Genomic DNA, 20,372 nt, shown 5'->3' with positions numbered 1-20,372 from the left:
GTGCGCGTGTGTGCGGCTGCGGCAGAAAGAACACTGCGACCTAAAAACCCAGCTCACTGGGAGCGACTGCACGCCGAACAGAAGGCTCATCCAAGTGTAAACACACACACACACACACACACACACACACACACACACACACACACACACACACACACACACACACACACACACAGGGACAAGTGTGAACACACGTACACAAGGCACGTGGACACATGCACTACGTCACACACTCATTTGGCTGCACACACACAGCAGATGCCCATGTACAGTATGGACGCATAGATTGACTCACTTGAATGGAATAGTAAATACTCTCTCACACACAAACACACAAACACACACACACACACACTTTGTCCTTGATGTTACAGGTGAGGAACAACCGATGTTGCATCATTACACATTAATTGTGATATATTCTGAGTCTTGTTTCTGAAAAGCGTCTTGAAGCGAAGATGATGGTGATAATGACAAGAAACTGAAGATGCTGAACTGAAACTGAAAGACCACATCAGGCGTGTGAAGAGCGATCATACATGTGAACAGGTGACATTTGGTGTGGATCTGGATCCTGATCTGGATTCATCTGATCTACATGTTCAAGCAATGTGGTGATAACGTGGCCAATCAGCTTTGGTGGAGGAATGTGAGTTCAGAGTGTCCTTCCAGTTTGTACAGTAAAGTGTGTGTGTGTCTGTGTGTGTGTGTGTGTGTGTGTCTAGGGATACATATGCTCTACATTTATGAGTGTGTGGCTCTGCAGCGTAGGTCTCTCTCTCTCTCTCTCTCTGTGTGTGTCTTTGTGTGTGTGCGTGTGTGTGTGTATGTTGTGGTTGTGTGTAGTAAATATTTCTACAGGAGCGATCATCTTGGCTTCATGTCAGAGGCTGCAGCTGTCAGCACAACACCAGCCCACGGCAGAGAGGGAGAGAGAGAGAGAGGGGGAGAGAGAGAGAGAGAGAGGGGGAGAGAGAGAGAGAGAGAGAGAGAGAGAGAGAGAGAGAGAGAGAGAGAGAGAGAGAGAGAGAGCTCAGCCCCCAGTTTCCTGTGGTCGTGGTCGTGTACGACACCGTGAACAGGACCAGCACTGGTATGTGTTCAGAGCGAGAACACAGAGGTGAAGCTAATTCAACGTAATGAGCTGTGATTGTTGTCTCTTGAGTCTCCGTCTCAGCCACAGATATAATGAACCTTGTCGTGGTTTAACTCAGACTGTAAATAAATAAACAAACTGCCACTGTCCAGAAAGGAAGCCATAATATCTCGGATACGGGCGCCGCCATCTTGTGTCTTTGACGTCAATTGGAGTCTGTGCAGTTATAGAATCAATTAACTAATTAAAACCAAATTCATCAGAAACATGAACAAACATCAGTGTGATCAGAACTACATAAAATGACAGAAACCATCTTAGACAAACATTTTGTTTAACGTCTACTTTCTTGTACCATCTGCTAACATGTTCTGGGTAAAAAATAAAATTGTATATGCTCACTGTATCTGTACTGTGTGTGTGTGTGTCTTTGTGTGTCTGTGTGTGTGTGTGTGTGTGTGTTAAAGCGTGCAGCCTCTGTACTTGATGTTCCTGTACATTCTGACCTTCTGGCTCCAGTTAGGATGAGCGTCCTTCAGGATTCAAACCGACGAGCCGTTAACTGAGCTGCTTCATTTTTTTCTCTGAGTCTCTGAGTCTGAATTTAGTCTTTTTACTTTATTTTATGTCATAAAATATCAAATGTGGTTGTTTTACCCTTAAATCAGCATCTATCACGTCTCATATTTAACTACTACAACACTACTACACTGTGGTGTTGTGTGTTTTGTGCAGATGGACACAGTGAGGAACACACATGTGAGCAGTGTGTTGGATTTACAGCCTCTTTAGATTCTGGTGTTTGTTTTGACACACACACACAGATTAGAACACATATTAGAGTGTGTGTTGGGGTGGGTGGGGGTGTTACAGTCTGTGTATGTTTTGCCCTAATTGTAGAGTGTGTGTGTGTGTGTGTGTGTGTGTGTGTGTGTGTGTATGTGTGTGTGTGTGTATAGAGATTATAGTGTGTTATGTGGTATTGAAAAGGCTTAAACTGAGACATTATGGTCTAATCACTCTGTTCCTAGATGGTCTGGACACATACATACATACATACATGTATCATACTGTACCTGTTCACACCGTTCATGACATACAGTATACATACATACATACATACATATAACATACAACCAGTATACATACATACAGACATACATTATTTCATCCTTTGACTTAATTTTTTTATGATGTAGTTTAATTATTATTTTGCTTCTTCATGTATTCTTGTTTTTATTTTAGAAGCCCTTTGTAACAGCTGTTTTATATATATATTTACGGTTATTTCTGTTATTATTACATGTACACAGTACATGTATACTGTACACACAGTACATACAGTATATATTCATGCACACATATACTGTACATACAGTGTATTTGTACAGTACAAGTAAATAGCATACAGTATATATACAGTGTTCTCTATGTGTGTGTGTGTGTGTGTGTGTGTAATTTACAGTGGAGGCTCCCCTGCTGGATTTATTGAGCTGTGAGTGACATCTAGTGGACAATCAAACACTGTACATGTTTTTAACAAAGTCTCTCGTCATGTTTACTTCTTATTATTTATAGTTTGTGTCGTATGAAGGAATCTGGTGTTTTAGCTTCTGAAACCTTCTTCAGTTACGTGTTAAATAACGTGAAGTCAGTCCAGATGTTTTCATGAAGAACCAGAACCTGGAGGAAGAGACACTTCAGACGTTTTATTCTTATATAGTTTATAAAAACCACATCACATTATAAAACAGGTTTATCCAGTTTCATCTGAGAAGTTTCATTTGGTTGCTGTGATTGTCTTTGTTGTGTCAGTCTGTGTCAGTGCCTCTGTGTCAGTTACTGTGAGTCGGTGTAGCTGTAGTTCTTCTGGACTACAGAGACCATCAGACCCGGGTGAACATGTGGGTGAGGAGGAGGGAGAGAGAGAGCGAGCGGAGGCCTTCACTCCCTCTTCTGTTCTCCCTGTGTTTCTCTCTCATTATGTCTGAAGCAGCAGGAGGGAAACTGGCGTCGGTGGATTTTGAAATCTTCGGTCACGTTCAGGGTCCGTATGTTTCTCTCCTCCTCCTCCTCCTCCTCTTCCTCTCTTCTCTGCTGTGTCCGAGTCGAGGCTGTAAGATGATACGTTGCTTCTTATTTTAGGAACAGACTCAGCTGTGCAGCAGGATTTCACTGCACGTTCACTGCAGCTCTGCAGCAAAATTATTGCAAACTCACCTGAAAACACAGTGAGCTGCTTATTTTAACCAGTGGAAATCCAAACAGCTCTTATGTTTCATGACAGTAAATGAATCCTCTGAATGTGTTGAAGTGAATTTCTCCTATCTTCATGACATATTGGAATTCATTGTGTCTTTACTTGTGTCTCTTGTTGTTTCCACAGGAGTCTGTTTCAGAATGGTGAGTTTCTCCTGAACCTTTGTCCCAAACACACATTTCAGTTCACATCAGTCTTTGTTTCCAGTCGTTTCAAGGGATGTTGGGGCCCCTCAGGTGAAAAGACCTCAGGTGAAGGGACCTCAGGTGAAAAGGGACCTGAGGGGCCAAACTGCATCGTTCCAATCTCCAAACTTCCCGTTATTCCTCAAATAATTTGTCTTAAACAGTATAAAAATGTTGAAGAAAATATATAAATCATTGTTTTTCTGATGCTTTTCTCTGAAGAGTCTGCAGCTCTGAATTTCTTTGTTTAATCAATAACAGAAGAGGAACTTTAAATATGCTGACGTCAGAGTTTAGCTCTGTGGATCAGAACAGATCAGATCAGTTGGGTCTGTTCCTCCTGCTTTGAGGATTTTCTCAGTGATTTGTTTCTGGTATCGAGTTCAGTTTTATTGAACCAGTTGAATAATATTTCTGTCTCTTCAGTACACAGAGCAGGAGGGTCTGCGGCTGGGCCTGGTCGGCTGGGTGAAGAACACCCACAGTGGGACGGTGCTGGGACAAGTCCAGGGTCCTGCAGACCTGGTGGAGGAGATGTGAGTACAGACCTTTACACCAAATCACCAAAATACAACATCTGTCTTTTTCAAGAAACTGAGAAAATCTCTGCACATCTGGACGTGTGGTCGAAGTAAAGAAAAACTCTGAACACTCACTTTCTGATGGTTTATTTATTTTATTAACACCAGAATGAAGTGAGATGAGTTTCTGAGGCTGTTTTAAAGTCTGATATCAACACTGAGCAGCTGTGGTGATACTGTTTGTCAGCCACTAGGTGGCACCATTTACCTTCTTACAGTTTCCTGAGAAAAAGACAACATTTTAATACTAAATAAATCTCAGAAACACATTTAGATACAGCAGAGGAGTAAACCAGTGAAAGCAAATGTCAGTTAAACAAGTCAAAATAAGAATAATTATAAAAGTTCCTTTATGGTCCTGTTATTATCACAATATTTCTACCTAATTATGACATTTTCATATGTAAAAAGTGAATCTTAGGCACAAAATTCTAGTTTGAGACGTGTAAATCACTATTATATGGTATTATAATAATAAAGCCTCAGTCGTCTTCAGTTTTTAGTTTTTCCATTTAATTACCTTTGATAAAGTGAATAGGGATTGTTACAATATATTAAAAAAAATTATGAATAACCATTGAAGACGAGTTAGAAAAAATAAGACGTGTGATGTAAAATCATTTAAATACAATTTGTGTCTGTTGAGGTTGATTTTAGGGTTTATACATTTTTTCTCAGTTGATGTCAGAAGGTTGAATCTGTGAAACTTTAGGAATCAGATATTTGACATAAAAACAGATTTGACACAGATGTGAAAATGTAAACATCATTTGTATCAGAAATATATTTCGGTCTTTCTTGTTCCTTTAATCGTCTCATGATGTCAGATTTACGTCACAGTTTTTATCCTCACGTCTTCTATTCAACACAGATACTTGAGAGAAAAGATCTTTTCCTCTTGGATCTGATTCAATCCTAGTTCATCAGCTGTTGCATTAATTATCTGATATTAACACAAACGGATCTAATATCAATAAACAATAATCGATCATTGAACTGAAGCTCATTGTGTTCTGACGTCTCTGTTGGAAGGAAGTGATGTCACCAGGGTGTGGACGCTTCATTTAGAGGACGTAACTGTCTCCAGGGATCTGCTGCTCTATTACCTCACACACACACACACACACACACACACACACACACACACACACACACACACACACACACACACACACACACACACACACACACACACTCACTCACACACTGACACTATCTAACTCCAACTATTTCCTTCCATTATATCAGGAATCCTTTCCGTGTTACTTTGCTCCTTCTCGCGTCCTTCCTGTCGACTCCACTTTCACCACGACCTCACTTCCTGTCGGGCCTGGGAAACAGGAGGCAGCTGTTCCTGTGGATAAAGAGAGAGAGAGGGAGGGAGGGAGGAGGAAGGAGAGTAGTGAAAGTGAGAAGTGGTTGGAAGGAAAGAGAGAGAGACAGAGAGCTGGTGGAAGGTGAACGAGTGGGAGGATTCTACTTTTTCTCCTCTGAGAATAAAAACAGTTTCCCAGAGACAAGCAGCTCAGAAATAAAACTGAAGGATGTAGAAGAAGAGAGAGAAGAGAGTGGAGGAATGAAGAGGATGGAGGAGAATGACTTTATTGTTGAAATCTGTCATTTCTTTACTTTAAGTCGCCCTTTTAAAAACTGTGAAAGTTCACATCACATAAATTAAAGCTTCCTGCTGCAGGAGAGCGGAAACACTGGGTGGACCAATCAGGAGAACAAACATCAATGTGATAAGAAATACTCCGATTTTTGTATTCCATGTCCCCTCTATTAACATGGAGGAGGCGGGCTTATAACCTATGCTGCAGCCAGCCACCAGGGGGTGCTCCTGATGATTTGGCTTCACTTTTGTGAGCCGTCATGTCGTCCATCTTTATTCACAGTCTGTGGTTCAAACATGAAGTTTTTCTTCCCTCGTGAATTTCAATGAGCAGAAACTTTTCTTTTTTTGTTTTTGTTTGTTTTGATCAGAAATTTAAAACACGACAAGTTTGTTGTTTTAGAGGAAAAACAGAAGCAGATTAAAAACCAACATCAGCTGCTGGAGACTTAACACTAAGCTGTGTGTGTGTGTGTGCGTGTGTGTGTGTGTGTGTGTGTGTGTGTGTGTGTGTGTGTGTGTGTGTGTGTGTGTGTGTGTGTGTGTGTGTGTGTGTGTGTACAGTAGAGTAATGGGTCAGTTGTAGAGGTAGAAGTGTTTTTGCCAAAAAAAACGAAAAGTAGGACACTTTCAAAAACTCTCTCTCTCTCTCTCTCTCTCTCTCTCTCTCTCTCTCTCTCTCTCTCTCTATGGCTCGCTCTATCTTTCTGGCTGGGATGGATGTGACCCTGATCCTCTGCAATCTCCTCTAATCTACACACACACACACACACACGGATGGTGGTGAAACTCTTCCTGCTGCAGCTCAGACTCAGATTTTTTGGGGGGTTATATATAACTGAGGCAGTGTTTGTATTTTCCTGGTCGTCCAGATGTTGGCTTGATCCCCACTTGGCTGGTTGTGTTTTTTTTTGTGTCTACATTTTTTCCCATGACGTCGATCCGTCGGTTTGATTCTAAAATACCTCAAACTTCTTGTGGAGCTTCATGAAGACGAGAGTTGAGATCCATGCGGTTTAAACGTTACCTGAGCAGCTGCAGTGTTTAAGCACGAACCAGCTGTTGCTTCCTCTGGAAATACTTCTGGTCACGCTTTCGCAATTTGTGTTTCTGTATTTGCATGTGTTGTGTTTCTGATTGTTAACAATGTCATGAGCTCAAGATGTCTTCTCCCTGTGTGTGGTCCACAGGAAGGTGTGGCTGAGTAAAGAAGGAAGTCCGTCCAGTCGTATCACCAGAGCTTCCTTCAGCAACCAGAGGTCCATCAACAAGCTGGAGCTCTCCGGCTTCAACACTCGCTTCTGACCACAAAACCAAACGCACCCTGAAGTCCTGGAGAAAGAAACACAGTTAAAACATGTGTGTTATAAGTATACGTTGTTTCAGGCTGTTTGTTTCTCTCCTATAATGAATGTATGGGGAAATAGATTGTTGTTAAATTAATATAAACTCGTCTAAAATACGTTCATAGATAAATTACTGTTTGTTAATAATTTATTGTTTATTGTACATCAGAGGCGTCAACAGTCAGATCCACTGCTGTTAAAGCCACAGTGTCTATAAACCACATGTGATTACAGTCTGATGTCACTGTGTGATGTAAACAAACACAACCCAGCGACAGGTGTCGTTTTACGCAACGTCACGTGACCCGATCACCTGCCATCTGATCCAATTAAATCACAGCGAGGGGAATTCCTGATCGGCTGCCACGGCAACGAAAAACCCTGACACAGCAGGAACAGAGAGTGTGTGTGTGTGTGTGTGTGTGTTTGTGTGTGTGTGTGCGCTCAGAGACCAGCTCCCCGAGGAAAAGAACGCCTTGTCGTCATGCCAACTCGCCTTAAGACATTACTCACACACACACAATCAGGACACGAGAGGCGGAGGTGTTAGTTGTTGGGATCTTAAAGTAATGACATACTTACATAACACTAACACACACACACACACACACACACACACACACACACACACACTGGACAGACAGCTGACCCTTCATCACTGTCATGCAAACTGTGTGTGTGTGTGTGTGTGAGAGCGGAGGAGGAGGAGGAAGAGGAAGAGGAGGGGTGATGGAGTATAATCTCAGCAGCTCTCTGTCCCTTTAATTCTCCTGAAGCCTCTGTACACATAGAAACTGAACATTGTCAGTTTATTAGGAACGCCTGCAGCAGCTGGACTCAGAGTCTGAGGCAACAGTCCGACCTCCAGAGGTGTGATTAGTCTTCATGGTCATTTCAGTCGACACAATCATAGACTGTATAAACATGGCTGCAGACACCTGCTCCAAAAAGTGAAGCCAATGCAAAAGTGCCTGAAACCCGTATTGTGTGTAGTGACCAGCAGGGGGCGACTCCACTAGTTATTTCTTTAGAAATCTATGAGAAAATGACTTCTCACTTTATAACGTCGGTAAAATTTTTCCTAAGGAGTTTATGTCGCACTCTCTACTTTCATAGTGTGATTGACAGCTAGTACCGTCCAATGAGTGCAGATGGGCGTGCAGTGTCTTTGTGCTCTCAGTTAGGCTCCGCCCCTGCTCCTCCAAATATGGTTTCAAGAAAACAAAATGTCGAACTGATGCCTCACCGGCTCGCAAACCAACAGCTGACGTCACGGAGGGTTGATGCTTGACTGTAGTTTCTTTTTGTTTGTCCTGTTGTTTGACGATGGATGTCAGCGTGTCCGAAAACGTGCACGTTGTCCAAATATTTAAACAATATCGCGTCTCCACCCTCACGGGTCCGAGCGTCTGGGACGAGCAAAGAGTTTCTCACAGCGTCTGAGTGTGTGTGTGTGTGTGTGTGTGTGTGTGTGTGTGTCTGTGTTTGCAGACGCTGTTTGAACGTGGCTGTTCAAAGCGGTTTTTAAACTCTTTGACCTCGGACGTGATAGTTTCTTCATCTGGACTCAGCTCTGATCCTGAACAGACAAATTCACCTCAACCACTCGTCAATCAGATCAATACGTGAGAATTCATAATTAAAAAGTTGACATAATAACTTGAGTTTTAGCTGCATCCAGATTGATTTCTGTAATTTCCTGGCTGATGTTTGTATTTACACTTTTCCTGCCGAAACAAAGTAAACTTGTTTTTATAAAACATGTGAATCAGATCCACGTCAGGAGAGTTATTGTCTGTAAAAGTGAATTCCCTCGTTGTTTTTCACTGATGTAAAAAAAGGTTTCACTCCAGCCTCCGCGACTCAGGAGAAAACTCGCCTGGTGCAAAAGGCTCAAGAGCATCACCCGCACCCTGTTGCCTGAAAACTGACTTTAGTGTAAAAAACTGAAGATTTAACACTAAATGTAAAAATGACAAAGTATCAAGACACACAAAAACATACGTGATGACATTAAGGACGTAAACATGTCAATATCTACTGAGCTGCTGTGCGATGGTTCTCAACTGGGTCCATGTTTCTCTTTCACCTGCAACACAAACCCACTGAGAAGCTGCTGCAGATACAAGATGTATGAATAATGCTAATAATACATATAATAATACAGCCACCCCCACACACATGGTGCAGAGAGAGAGAGAGAGAGAGCGCCCACACACTTCAGTCACTGGAAAAAATCCCCCGACCTCGACCTCCTCCTCTTCTTCCTCCTCTTCTTCCTCCTCTTCTTCCTCTCCCAGCAACCAGCTTGGCATCCCGTAGTGTTCACCATGGAAACGTTACTCTGTCTGAAAGTGTTTGTGTAAGAGAGCGAGAAAAAAGAAAAGTTGCTGCCTTCTCTTTCCTGCTCTCCTTCCTCGTCTCCTTCCTCTCCTCTGTCCTCTCCTCTGTCCTCTCTTCTACACCCCTTCTCTCCTTCTCTCCTCCTCCCTTTCTCTGCTCCTTCCATCTGTTTTCTCTCTGAAAATCTGCCAAGCACTTTAACTGCCCACACAGTTAGTGTTATTCATCATGACACACACACACACACACACACATGCACACACAAACACACAGACACACATACACACCTGAGTGGGTGCTGATGATAGCCAGCTGTTGCCAGGCAACATGTTGGAGTAGAGTCCAACTTTACCGTGAAAGAAAAACTGACATTTAACACAAACTGCATCTTTTCTTCATTTCTTTCCTCTTCAGATTTGATCTTTTATAAAAGAAATGACATTCACAGAATAACATCAGAACCTTTTAGTCACTCAAAGTGTTTTCGACGAGTGCGTTTGTTTTATCTTTGCAAACGGCTTCCTCTCTGTTGTGTGTAAGTGCAACTTCTAAAGAAGTAACGTGAGACGAAACAATCATCCATCTTGTTGTTCAGGGCCGTTCTGAGGCTCTTTGGGGGCCAAGAGATTCAGGGGGGCCCCTTCACAAGTGTTGCTGCCCGGGGGCCCAGGGAAGTTTCCCGTTCACCTGTTACGAACTGGTGGCCTCATAACTTCAAATCAATGACCCCCCCTCCTCAGAATGACATGTACACTAAACTGTGTCCAGAAATTAAATCCAGGTTTCAGGAAGCTGCACCTTTTGTTCATCCCACCATCCCTCCCTCCATCCCTCCATCCCTCCTCCCCTCCTCCCTCTCTCCATCCCTCCTCCCCTCCTCCCTCTCTCCCTCCATCTGACTGATTCTCCCCGCCTCTCACGGTGGAGGAGCTGGGAGCACTTCATATCTTTTCCACTGCAGCCCAGAGGGGTGGAGACTGTCGTGTATGAGGAGCCTGAAAATGCAAAGTCACTTTTATTTTTCATTAATTTACTGTTGGAGGAAGAAGAAATGATGACGAGGCAAATATGTATTTTTTCTACACAGTTCTCAGTTTGACCTCACAGGCTCCTGTAGCTAAATTCATAAATCATAAACCACTTTAGTTTATATTGGTGGTTTTACACATAAAATACTGTTTATGTATTAATGAAATAGTTTGTTGATTAACTAATAAATTGATCATCGACATAAAAGTGTTTAATGTAATTATTCAATACAAATAATAGTAATCATAATATCTTCGACGTGAAGATTTGATACTTTAATCAGTAATTTTGCATTAAAATCATGAGTTTGAACATTTATTAGTATAATAATAATTTTTATTTGTCTACTCATCGTGTGTGTGTGTGTTAGTGTGTGTGTGTGTGTGTGTTAGTGTGTGTGTGTGTGTGTTAGTGTGTGTGTGTGAGTGAGTGTTTTTGTCTATGTGTAAGATTTGTGTCATGCTGTAGCACCGCCCCACCCCCCTCGCTGCTGCCGGTGTCTGAATGGAGCGCCCCGGTGTGTCCAGCCTCGCAGGGCGGGGTGATGAAGAGGAGGAGGAGGAGGTCGGTTGATTTGAAGATCCTCTGCTCCGTGTTTTCTCCTCGAGCTGCACGGTCACCGTCCTTCACTCCGAGCGGGACCCCGCTGCACTTCTGTCGGCCTCTAGGTGAGTGTGAACCCGGTCCGAGCCGATCCGAGCTCAGCCGAACCGAGCTGAGCCGAGCCGGGCCGTTTGGTTTTCAGTCAAGCGTGTGCACGGATTTGTTTGATTGTTTCCGCGGGTTGCGAAGCATCCACATCCTGCCGATGTCCCGGGTTAGAGGCTGATATCCCGGGTTAGAGGCTGATATCCCGGGTTTTTCTCTGCGGACCACAGGGTGGAGGTTCTGGAGCTGCAGCGGCTCTGGGCGCAGAGAGAAGCCCGGACAGAGAGCCCCTCTGTCGGCTGCGTCTCTGGGCTTCACCCCGCTCTCCCTCTCCATCGTGTTGTTGAACTGAGTGTGTGTTTCAGTGTGAGTCTGTGTCTGTGTGTGTGTGTGTGTGTGTGTGTGTGTGTGTGTGTGTGTGTGTGTGTGTGTGTGTGTGTGTGTGTGTGTGTGTGATTGTTTCAGTGCGCCAGAGCTGCTGTTGTTTTGATGGAGTCAGTGTTTGAGGGATCTCCTCCCTGATGGAGACTATGATGATGATGATAGTGTTGATGTTTGTGTAGATGTTTATGTGGATGTTTGTGTAGATGTTTGAGTGGATGTGTATATGTTTGTGTGGATGTTTATGTGGAGGTTTGAGTAGATATTTGTATATATGTTTGTGTAGATGCGTATATGTTTGTGTGGATGTTTGTGTGTAGATGATAGTGTGGATGTTTGTGTAGATGTTTGTGTAGTCTCCTCTAACGACCTCAGCCTGGAGCAGAAACACCAGAATATTCCTCAGAGCTTCTCTCCTCCTGACACTTGAATTATGTTGCCCTGATCTCATCTCTCTGTCTGTGGTTTCTCGTAGTTTGGTGAAACCTCTGCTCAGTGGGAGTTGGACCTCCTCTGCAGTGATGAGGCACATTTCCCTGCTCTTGTTGTGCGACTGTAAAATCAGCAGGTTTGTGCGTAACGCTGCAGCTTTCAGCCCTTTTTTTTTTGCGCAGACCCAGTTTGAAATCCCGTCGAGCAATTATGTAATCAGATCCAGGCTGGGCTGCTGCTTTCTCTCCTCCTCCTCCTCCCTCGCTCTCTCCATTTCGTCTCCCTTTTCCTCCTGTTTTCTTTTTCTCATCCCTTCCTCCCTGATTTATCTTCTTTCTCCTCCTTCTCTACATATCTTCATTATCCTCTTTATCACCTCACTTTTTCTCCTTATCACCACCTCCCCCTCTCTCTTGTCGTCCTCCCCCACCCATCCCTTCTTTTCTTTGATGCAGTAACTGGGAAACATTTGGCAACTTGTTGACGGAGCCTTTAAAATGTCACATGAAGGTGTCGAGTTGTTGTCCTGTGGCTCCAGCTGTCGTTAAACAAACCGTCTTCCATAAAGTTTCAACCTTTTTTTTAATCTAACTCTGTATCACTGATGTAACTTTGATGATAAACATGATAAACATCATGGGTTTTATTTTGCTTAGTAAGAAAAGTTGGATTTCACACCCTGCCCCCACAGGGAGGTCAAAGGTCAGGGATTCAGACTCAAGGACACTGGTGGAGGAAGAAGAGGTGGGGGGGGGGGGGTGAAGGTCCACCAGAAATCATTGATTTAACTTTTAAATTGTCTCGTTGCAGTTGAATAAACCTTCATAATTAATCTGCTGTGTGGAAAAACTGCAACAGATTTCAAATCTCTGCAGTTTTGCAGAATCACAATCTTAACCAGATTTTTTTCACATCAATAAGATTTGAATTCAAGCATCAAACAAACACAAAAGAGAAAAACGTAGTAACTTCAAGGACTTTGCACATTTGCAGATTTGGGCTTGTTGCTCTACGACATGAGTTGTCGATGAAGTTTCAGGAAGCTCTAAAGAATTGGAAAATGGAAAGGATGACAGGTGTTACCATAGCAACAGGGATGTATATTATATTACATATCATTATTTTTATTCCATATATTCTTCTTTGATGTCGAAACCTGCTGCCTTCATTACCCACAATGCACCTTGGCCCAGACTGTTTGGTCAGCCCATCTCTTGCTTGCTGCTGCCAACGTGTCCTGGAGTCTGCACGATCCTGGTCTGTATTTGTGTCTGTGACTTTTTCCTTTTTGGCACAAGGAGGGACCCGTATTTTCCCTGCATACGTTTCCTCAATACGTTTGGTTACGTGGTCAAAAACGCAGATCTGCAGTTTGTTGTTTACAGGCCTTTAAAAAAGAGGCGGAGCATGTGAGAACGGGACAGGAAGTCGTTATCTTTATGGGAAATGTGGTTTAAATCTGCAGAAACACCAAATACTGAACGCAGCATCTTTACAATCCATCTGATCAAGGAGTTTTCAGGAGCTGGTGGTTTTACATGTTGTTCCCTCTGAAGCTGGCGTTTACAAACTGATGATAAATAAAATGATCAGATCACGTCCGTTCACTCAGTTCATCTCCAGATGTTTAGTCTTCCCCCGTCAGCAGGTTCGGGTGTTTTGCTCATAAATCACCTGCAGGGGCGTTTTAAGTGAATTGATGCTTGTTGCAGAAAACATGAATGCGGTGCATTATTTTCTCTTCTCTGGTGGCGGAGGTGGCAGCGCTGGTGGTGGTGATGATGATGCAGCTTGGCTCAGCCTGGCTGGTGTGACGCAGCGCGAGATACGAGCTGTAAATCATCGGCTCTGCTGCAGCGTCTCAGATAACGTGCACAGTCCTGAGCTTTCGGCTTCATCGTCTTAATACCAGGCTAATATTAAACTGCTCCTGGTATTTTATTTCTCAGCGCTCTGCGGGAGAGGAGGAAAAAAAGATTACATAACATATTCTCACAGAAACACTGGAGGATAAAGTCTTAAAACCTGCACATGCATTTTAGAGTAGAGTTTAAAATAACCTGCTCTGTAAAGACAAAAAGTTAAGTCTGCAGGAGGAGATGTGTCGTCCAATGATCTTTATTTACAGTTTATAGTTTGTAGCATCAAAACTGTTCAGGCTCATTATCTTTGACTCCATCAGTTTTAAACCCTGGTCATGAGGTCAAAGGTCACACTCACCCAAGTGTTTAGATGATATTTTACATTTAACAACTTTAAGGGATTTATATAAATATTCATATTTTATCACTGTCTTATGAAAACTTTGGTATTTGAATGGAATCAGGATTATTCTCATCCCCATTTATTGTTTTAGACATTTAATGAATTAAACGATTACATTAAACAGCTTCACTTTTCCTTCAAGCTTCTCTGGATCTCATGATTTTCAGTGTTTCTTTCCTTTTGTGTGTTATAAAGTAAAAGTAAGTCTGTGGTAAACGTCTCTCCTGGTAAAGGCAGCCCTCACTTTACCTTCTTTGTCAAACTGCTCGTATTCTTGACAGAACTCTGGGAAATGTAGTGAAATTATAAAACTTGAGAAGTTAGAAAGGTGTGATTTGGTGAAATGTCCCTTTAAGAGCAGAGAGGTGAGTAGAAAACGAGGCCAGTCGTCTCCTCCTCCTCTCCGACTGCAGACTCTACCTCCTTCCCTCACACCTTCATCACTTCCTTCCTCCGCAGTCACCTCTCCTCACCTTCTCCCTCTTACTTTAATATTTCACTCGTTCCTCCTTGTGTTCTTTTCCTCTTCTGTTTCTCTGCCCTCTTTTACTCCTCATTTCCTTAAACTCCTTTCATTCACCCTCCCTCTTTTTCATCACTTTCGTTGTGTTCCCTTGCTTCCTCTTTCCTTCGATTGTCTCATAAGAAAAGATGGAAGCATCTCTCTCCAAAAGCCTCTTTTCAAAGTAAAATATCAACTGAAAACTAGGTGTTTTACTGTGAAGGCGATGGCCCAGTTTACTCCTCCTCCCTACTCCATCTCTCAGGCTTGAAGAGATTATACTGAGAAGGAGGGGAAAACTTCATCCCGAGGCCCAGAGGATCAGAGGGGAGGCGAGGGAGAGGGTGATGGATGAAGGGAGGAGGTCCAGAGAGAGGGGGAAGGAGGTGAAAGAGAGGAAACAGGAAGATTTGGGAAGGAGGGATGAGGAGAAGAGACATCCTTCAAAGATAATTAGATTTAAAATACAACTGAGACAAAAATGCAGGAAATGTAAACAGAGACTGGATAATTTGTGCATTTTTAAAATTACTCTGAGCAAAACTGTCTGTTCAGAGGGTTGAAGACTGAAAGGAGGATGAGGAGGAGTGAGTGTCCAGGAGGTGAAGGTGAGAGGAGTGAGGAGGACAGGACTGAAACACACCAGCTGAACCATCCTCCCTGGACGTGGGTGAAGAAGAGGAGGGAGGGAGGAATGTTCTGGAAAATGTCCAGCAGACAGGAAGTGGAACAGTGCGACAGAGGGGAGGGTGGGAAGGAGCGAGGGAGGAGGAGGAGGAGAGCTTCAGCTAAATATAGAGGCGAGTTGAATTCGACCATCACCTCAACAAAACGCATCAGTTGTCGTTGCTGCAGACAGAAGAGTGAAAATAAAAGGGTCACTAAATGTCTTTCTCTGCAGCTTTTGATCGTGTCAGTTCTCGTACATTCAGACTAGAGGACGGATCAAGTCGCAGTTTTCCGTCTGAACACTTTCGAGCCTAAAAGAAAAACGAACTGAGCCCAAACCCGACGGCTGTTCTGTTTCCCTGATGACAGGAACGTGCTGTAACCAAACTCGACTCAAACCAGAAAATCGTTTAAAAATATTCGTCCGAACCCGGTTACACAAGTGGGTCGGGTATCCAGAGACTTGTTATCGCTGCTGGTCTGGTTTTAGTTTGAAAACTCCAGGTTGTGTTTTAGTCTGGACGAACAGAAACTGAGACTTTTCTTTAACTAAGCAACCAACTGCAGAGGAAACAATCTACTTCCTGTTTACATCACATGACCAGTTTACGTGAATGGTCATGTGACGTGTGTTATTGTGGACGGAGGTTGTTTCTGATATGGAGATAAAATGGAGGTTGTTTTGATTTGAAAATGAAAAGGTGTTAGTGTGGATGTAGGCTGAGAACTGTTACTAATTTGAGAGTTTAACATTGGAACGGTCGCCATCTTGTCTATGTAGCGGATGAAGGGGAGGGAACCTATTTTCAAACTTGGTAAAATGGTGGCTGAGGTCTGTCACCAGAAAAACATGTGGACATGTTGCTCTTTCTTAGTGAAAACCAGTAAATAAACACTCTGCTGAGGACGGAGGTCGACCTCTGGTTGAATTCCCTCCACCATGGAGGTTCTGTTTATTCATGTTTGTTAGTTAACAAGGTTAAACACAAACTACTGGATGGATCAACCCTTAGTGGAAGGATGTGGGTGCTAATCTGGAGCAAGGGGTCGGATCCAGGAATTAATTTGGGACATTTTTGACAATAAGACGTTTATTGGAGATAGTTTTTCACCCGACAACAGCTGTGTGTGTGTGTGTGTGTGTGTGTGTGTGTGTGTGTGTGTGTGTGTGTGTGTGTGTGTGTGTGTGTGTGTGTGTGTGTGTGTGTGTGTGTGTGTGTGTGTGTGTGTGTGTGTGTGTGTGTGTGTGTGTAGCCGGGTCACGGCGAGTTAAACGGGCTTGACCTCATCAGGGGTCAAACACTCATGAAACTTTATCTCTCGCTCTTCATCTGTTTTTCTTCTGTTCATACACAAATCGTCTGTGATGGGTTCAAAGCAGCTGGGGAATAACTCACATCTTTTATTTCTTCACTGACGCTCGTGTGTTTCATCAGATAAGGTTCAAGCTGCAGAAACACACCTGTGATATCTCATGAATGAAATATGTGAGCTGTGTTTATGAAAACTCTGTGATAATTTGCTTCAGAAGGATTTCTTCCAACACGTTTCCAACAAGGCTCTGCTCAGATTAGATGTGATGTGAGGAGAGAACTGGATCTGTAAGAGTTAAACATCGTGGCTCATCTGACTGTGAAGGAGAGTTTGTCTTTATCGTCTGGTCCCTGTCAGACGACAACACTCTCCAGATCACCTGCAGTCTGAGCCGCTGCCTAATTGTTTTCACAGACGTCTCACGAGGCAGCGGAAAGAGACGGAGCAGAGACAGAGCAGAGACAGAGCAGCGGAGGTTAAAGGTTAAATGACGGAGACGACGCAGTTTACTGAGGAAATCAAATCACTCCTCCGGCTGCTGCAGAAGAAAATAACAGTATCATGATCTGTTGAGGTTTAATCAAACCATCAGATTTTTTCTTTTTTGCTTCATGTGTTTGTTCCAGAGTTTCATTTCATCTGGTTAGTTTTAGTTTCACATTGTAATTTAGGGACTTAATAATTTTGTCTGACATACGTACGTCCTGTCGTCAGGTCACTTGACTCTGATTGGTTTGTAGACGGCATTTGACATGGGCGTGTTGTCAGTTGTTCTTTCTGTTTGAATGGAGGAAAGAATGAAGCGCTTCATTTGGTTGCCATGGTAACATCATGATGGTATTACTTCTAGCATCATCACCTTCAGGCGCAGTACTCCACAGTATTACAGTACCCCACAGTACTCCACAGTATTACAGTACCCCACAGTACTCTACAGTATTACAGTACTCCACACTAGTTCAAATGCACCAAATGTCCTTGTTTCAAACATATCGTCGGAGGTGAAGACTGCAGCTGCTTCCTCTTCTTTTTCTTCTTCTATTGTCTCTACTTCCTGTGATTGGTCCAAACTATCCAGAAAAGTGTTTTCACTCTGCAAACGAACCGAACCATGGTTCAGTCTGATCCAGACCCAGAACACGTCTTCTGGTCTGAGGAACCTTTCACACCTGATATTTATGTTCAGACTAAACTGAAAAGTCTGAAGGTCTGAAACAAACGAGGTGTGAACAAGTTCCTCTGTGAGTGAAACAGTGTTAACGGCTGAATTCATGTCGCATCCAATCACTTAATTTTTCTGTGTGATGAACTGAGATAATGTGACATTATCCACACATGTTTACTTCAAATTGTCAGATGGGACACACACACACACACACACACACACACACACACACACACACACACACTGGGTTGACCTTCAGCAGGACTCCATTTAATTTGATTTCACTCTAGCCAAAGGCGTTTCTCTCTCTGACACACACACACACACATTACGCTCACATTCCTGATAAATGAAATGTTCAGTCTGAGGCCTCCAGATGTGGTCAGAGTACACACAACCATCTGTGGTGTGTGTGGTGGTGTATCCTGAAATGGAAAGTCTGTTAAAATCCCAATTTACAGTTCAGGGGAGGAGCTTTAACAGTAAAGTCCCACCCAAGCTGCATGGCATCATGGGAAATTTGCATTTGTGGGGTTCAAAGGACAAAACACACAAAATAGATTGTCGGGGTTCAATCGATGGTGACGCTCATGCATGGGGACTTTTACTGTGCGTGTGTGTGTGTGTCTGAATATCTGTGTATATATATCGTGTGCACTCCCTGGGGCGTTGCTGTAGAAGCGAGGGTGGAGTCGACATCCAGAGAGAGAGGAAATGAGTGATTAGATGAAACTGGAACGCTGCCTCTGGACTGTGGCTCTGTAAACTGTCTGTTCTGCTGCGTCCACACTGCACCACGACAAAATCCCTAAACCGTCTGTGACTTTATGTGTCGCTGCTTCTAGTTCACCAAGTTCAATTTAAAACTTATTCTGGCCACAGGGAACGTTTAAATACATGATTTACGGTGAAGTCTAGAGGAGCAGCATTGTTACTGTAGTGACCAGGGTCCGCCATCTTGTGTCGATGACGTCATTTGCAGTCAGAGTCTGCAGCAGTGATCGGAGGAGTGAAGCTGTGGTATCGAGGTTCCACCCATTCACGCTCTAGACCAATCAGGAGCCAGTCTCAGCTGTCAATCATGACGTATCAGCCCGTTTTCAGAAACATTAAAACACTTGGGTGATAAGAACTACCTGAAATGACAGAAACCATCTTTGACAAACATTTATTTAACGTCTACTTTCATGTCCAATTTGCTAACATGGACGAGGCAGGGTTTATAACCTATACCGCAGCCAGGGGGCGATAGAGAAGATTTGGCTTCTAGATTCAGATGCCAGGTCAGGCATCGGTGAGTTCATGAATCTGTGTTTGGCCAACGTATCTGATACCAAGTCTTCTTAGTGTTTTAGTTTCCCCAAGATGAAACACAAATCTTCATTTCCACCTCTTTTTCTTCACAGCAGTGGCTCTGTTCTGCTTCTGGAACAGTGAAGAAGAAGAAGTGATTTCTGGTCGTGTAGCGTTCGCCAGAGCAAACTAATGTCAATATTTCATCCTGGAAAAGCCCCTCGAGTGACCTGTAGTGTATGAAGAGGGTGGAACTGTGATGTCAGTTACAACACTAACAATCTAATGAGTTCTCCAGAGCAAACGGCTGTTATAACACCTTATATAAGTTCTTATTTTTCGATCACTGGTGTAGGATCAATACTCTGATCGGCTGATTTACAAAGTGCAGGTTTCAGAATCAGCGTTAAGAAGGAAAATTTCTATCAAAGCATCTCTAGTGTCAGTTCTCCATTTATATTTACAGTTACAGCTGTTTGTTGGTTTCCACTGTGTCTCAACATGTTTCTGCAGTTTTAACGACGCCTCTGTATCAATATTATCTTTTATATTCAATCCATATAATTAAATTATATCTTAAATTGAAAACATTCACAGTGACTTCCTCTTTGCTCTCAGTCTCTTTCACTGTCCTCGCAGCTGACTGTGGATTTCAGTTCTCTGTAACTTCCCATGAAGCAGCTTCTCCGTCGCTGTCGTGATTTGTTCTGCTGCTGATCTTAACGTCGCCTCCTGACAGACGACCACGGCTGTTATTACATCTTGCATTGATTTGTGAGGACGTGCACGTCCAGCGCTGAGATACTTTCCGCTCGTCGTGATTTCCTCAGACTGTAGATTAAACGTCTCTGTGCACAACTCGGCTTCAACACTTTATTTTTTTTTTTCATCACAGACGAGGATTCCTGGAAAATTTCAGATCTCATTTTCAGCAGCGGTGACTTCAGCTGCTTCTTTACTGCGTTGCTATGACGATAGTGAGGGTTACATCATCGCCCTCCACCCTCTCCTCTCCAGGGCAGAGCTGTAACTCAACCCTGATGACCTCATGCATTACATTGCGAGTGTGTGCGCACATGTGTGTGCAGGGTAATATTAAGGAGCTTTACACCAGCGTAGTCTAACCCACAAATACCCCCTGACACACTTGGCATCTTGGGAAATGGGTTTGCTGACATTGGTCGTGGAGGGGGGGGAGGGGCTACGTGTCCTTGACCGTGACAGTAACTCAGCGACGTGGCGGATGATGAA

At 43.3% G+C, this 20,372-nt stretch overlaps 2 protein-coding genes across 4 annotated transcripts in view; both read left to right on the top strand.

The window, feature by feature from the left end:
* Nucleotides 1–2,997: 2,997 nt before the first annotated feature.
* LOC117776057 (acylphosphatase-2-like) lies at nt 2,998–7,110 on the top strand. Of its 2 annotated transcripts, none has more exons than XM_034609764.1 (4): nt 2,998–3,143; nt 3,483–3,499; nt 3,968–4,077; nt 6,925–7,110. In XM_034609764.1, exons 1-4 carry the CDS (start codon nt 2,999–3,001, stop codon nt 7,037–7,039), a joined length of 387 nt encoding a protein of 128 aa, XP_034465655.1. In that variant the 5' UTR covers nt 2,998; the 3' UTR covers nt 7,040–7,110. The 2 variants fall into 2 exon arrangements, with proteins under 2 accessions (XP_034465655.1, XP_034465656.1); XM_034609765.1 differs by having other exon boundaries at nt 3,019–3,147.
* Nucleotides 7,111–10,983: 3,873 nt separating this feature from the next.
* LOC117776029 (spectrin beta chain, non-erythrocytic 1-like) overlaps nt 10,984–20,372 on the top strand; it is a 78,745-nt gene continuing 69,356 nt past the window's right edge. The window contains exon 1 of one of the 2 annotated variants that reach the window (XM_034609708.1): nt 10,984–11,120. The gene's annotated coding sequence lies outside the window, so the exon portion shown is untranslated. The remainder of the gene's footprint in view (nt 11,121–20,372) is intronic. The other variant, XM_034609709.1, reaches the window with a different exon arrangement.

Source organism: Hippoglossus hippoglossus, chromosome 15 (assembly GCF_009819705.1).
Source record: "Hippoglossus hippoglossus isolate fHipHip1 chromosome 15, fHipHip1.pri, whole genome shotgun sequence".
Taxonomy (NCBI): Eukaryota; Metazoa; Chordata; class Actinopteri; order Pleuronectiformes; family Pleuronectidae; genus Hippoglossus; species Hippoglossus hippoglossus.
Note: the sequence above shows the minus strand (reverse complement) of the source record. Positions and strands in the feature narration are given on the sequence as shown.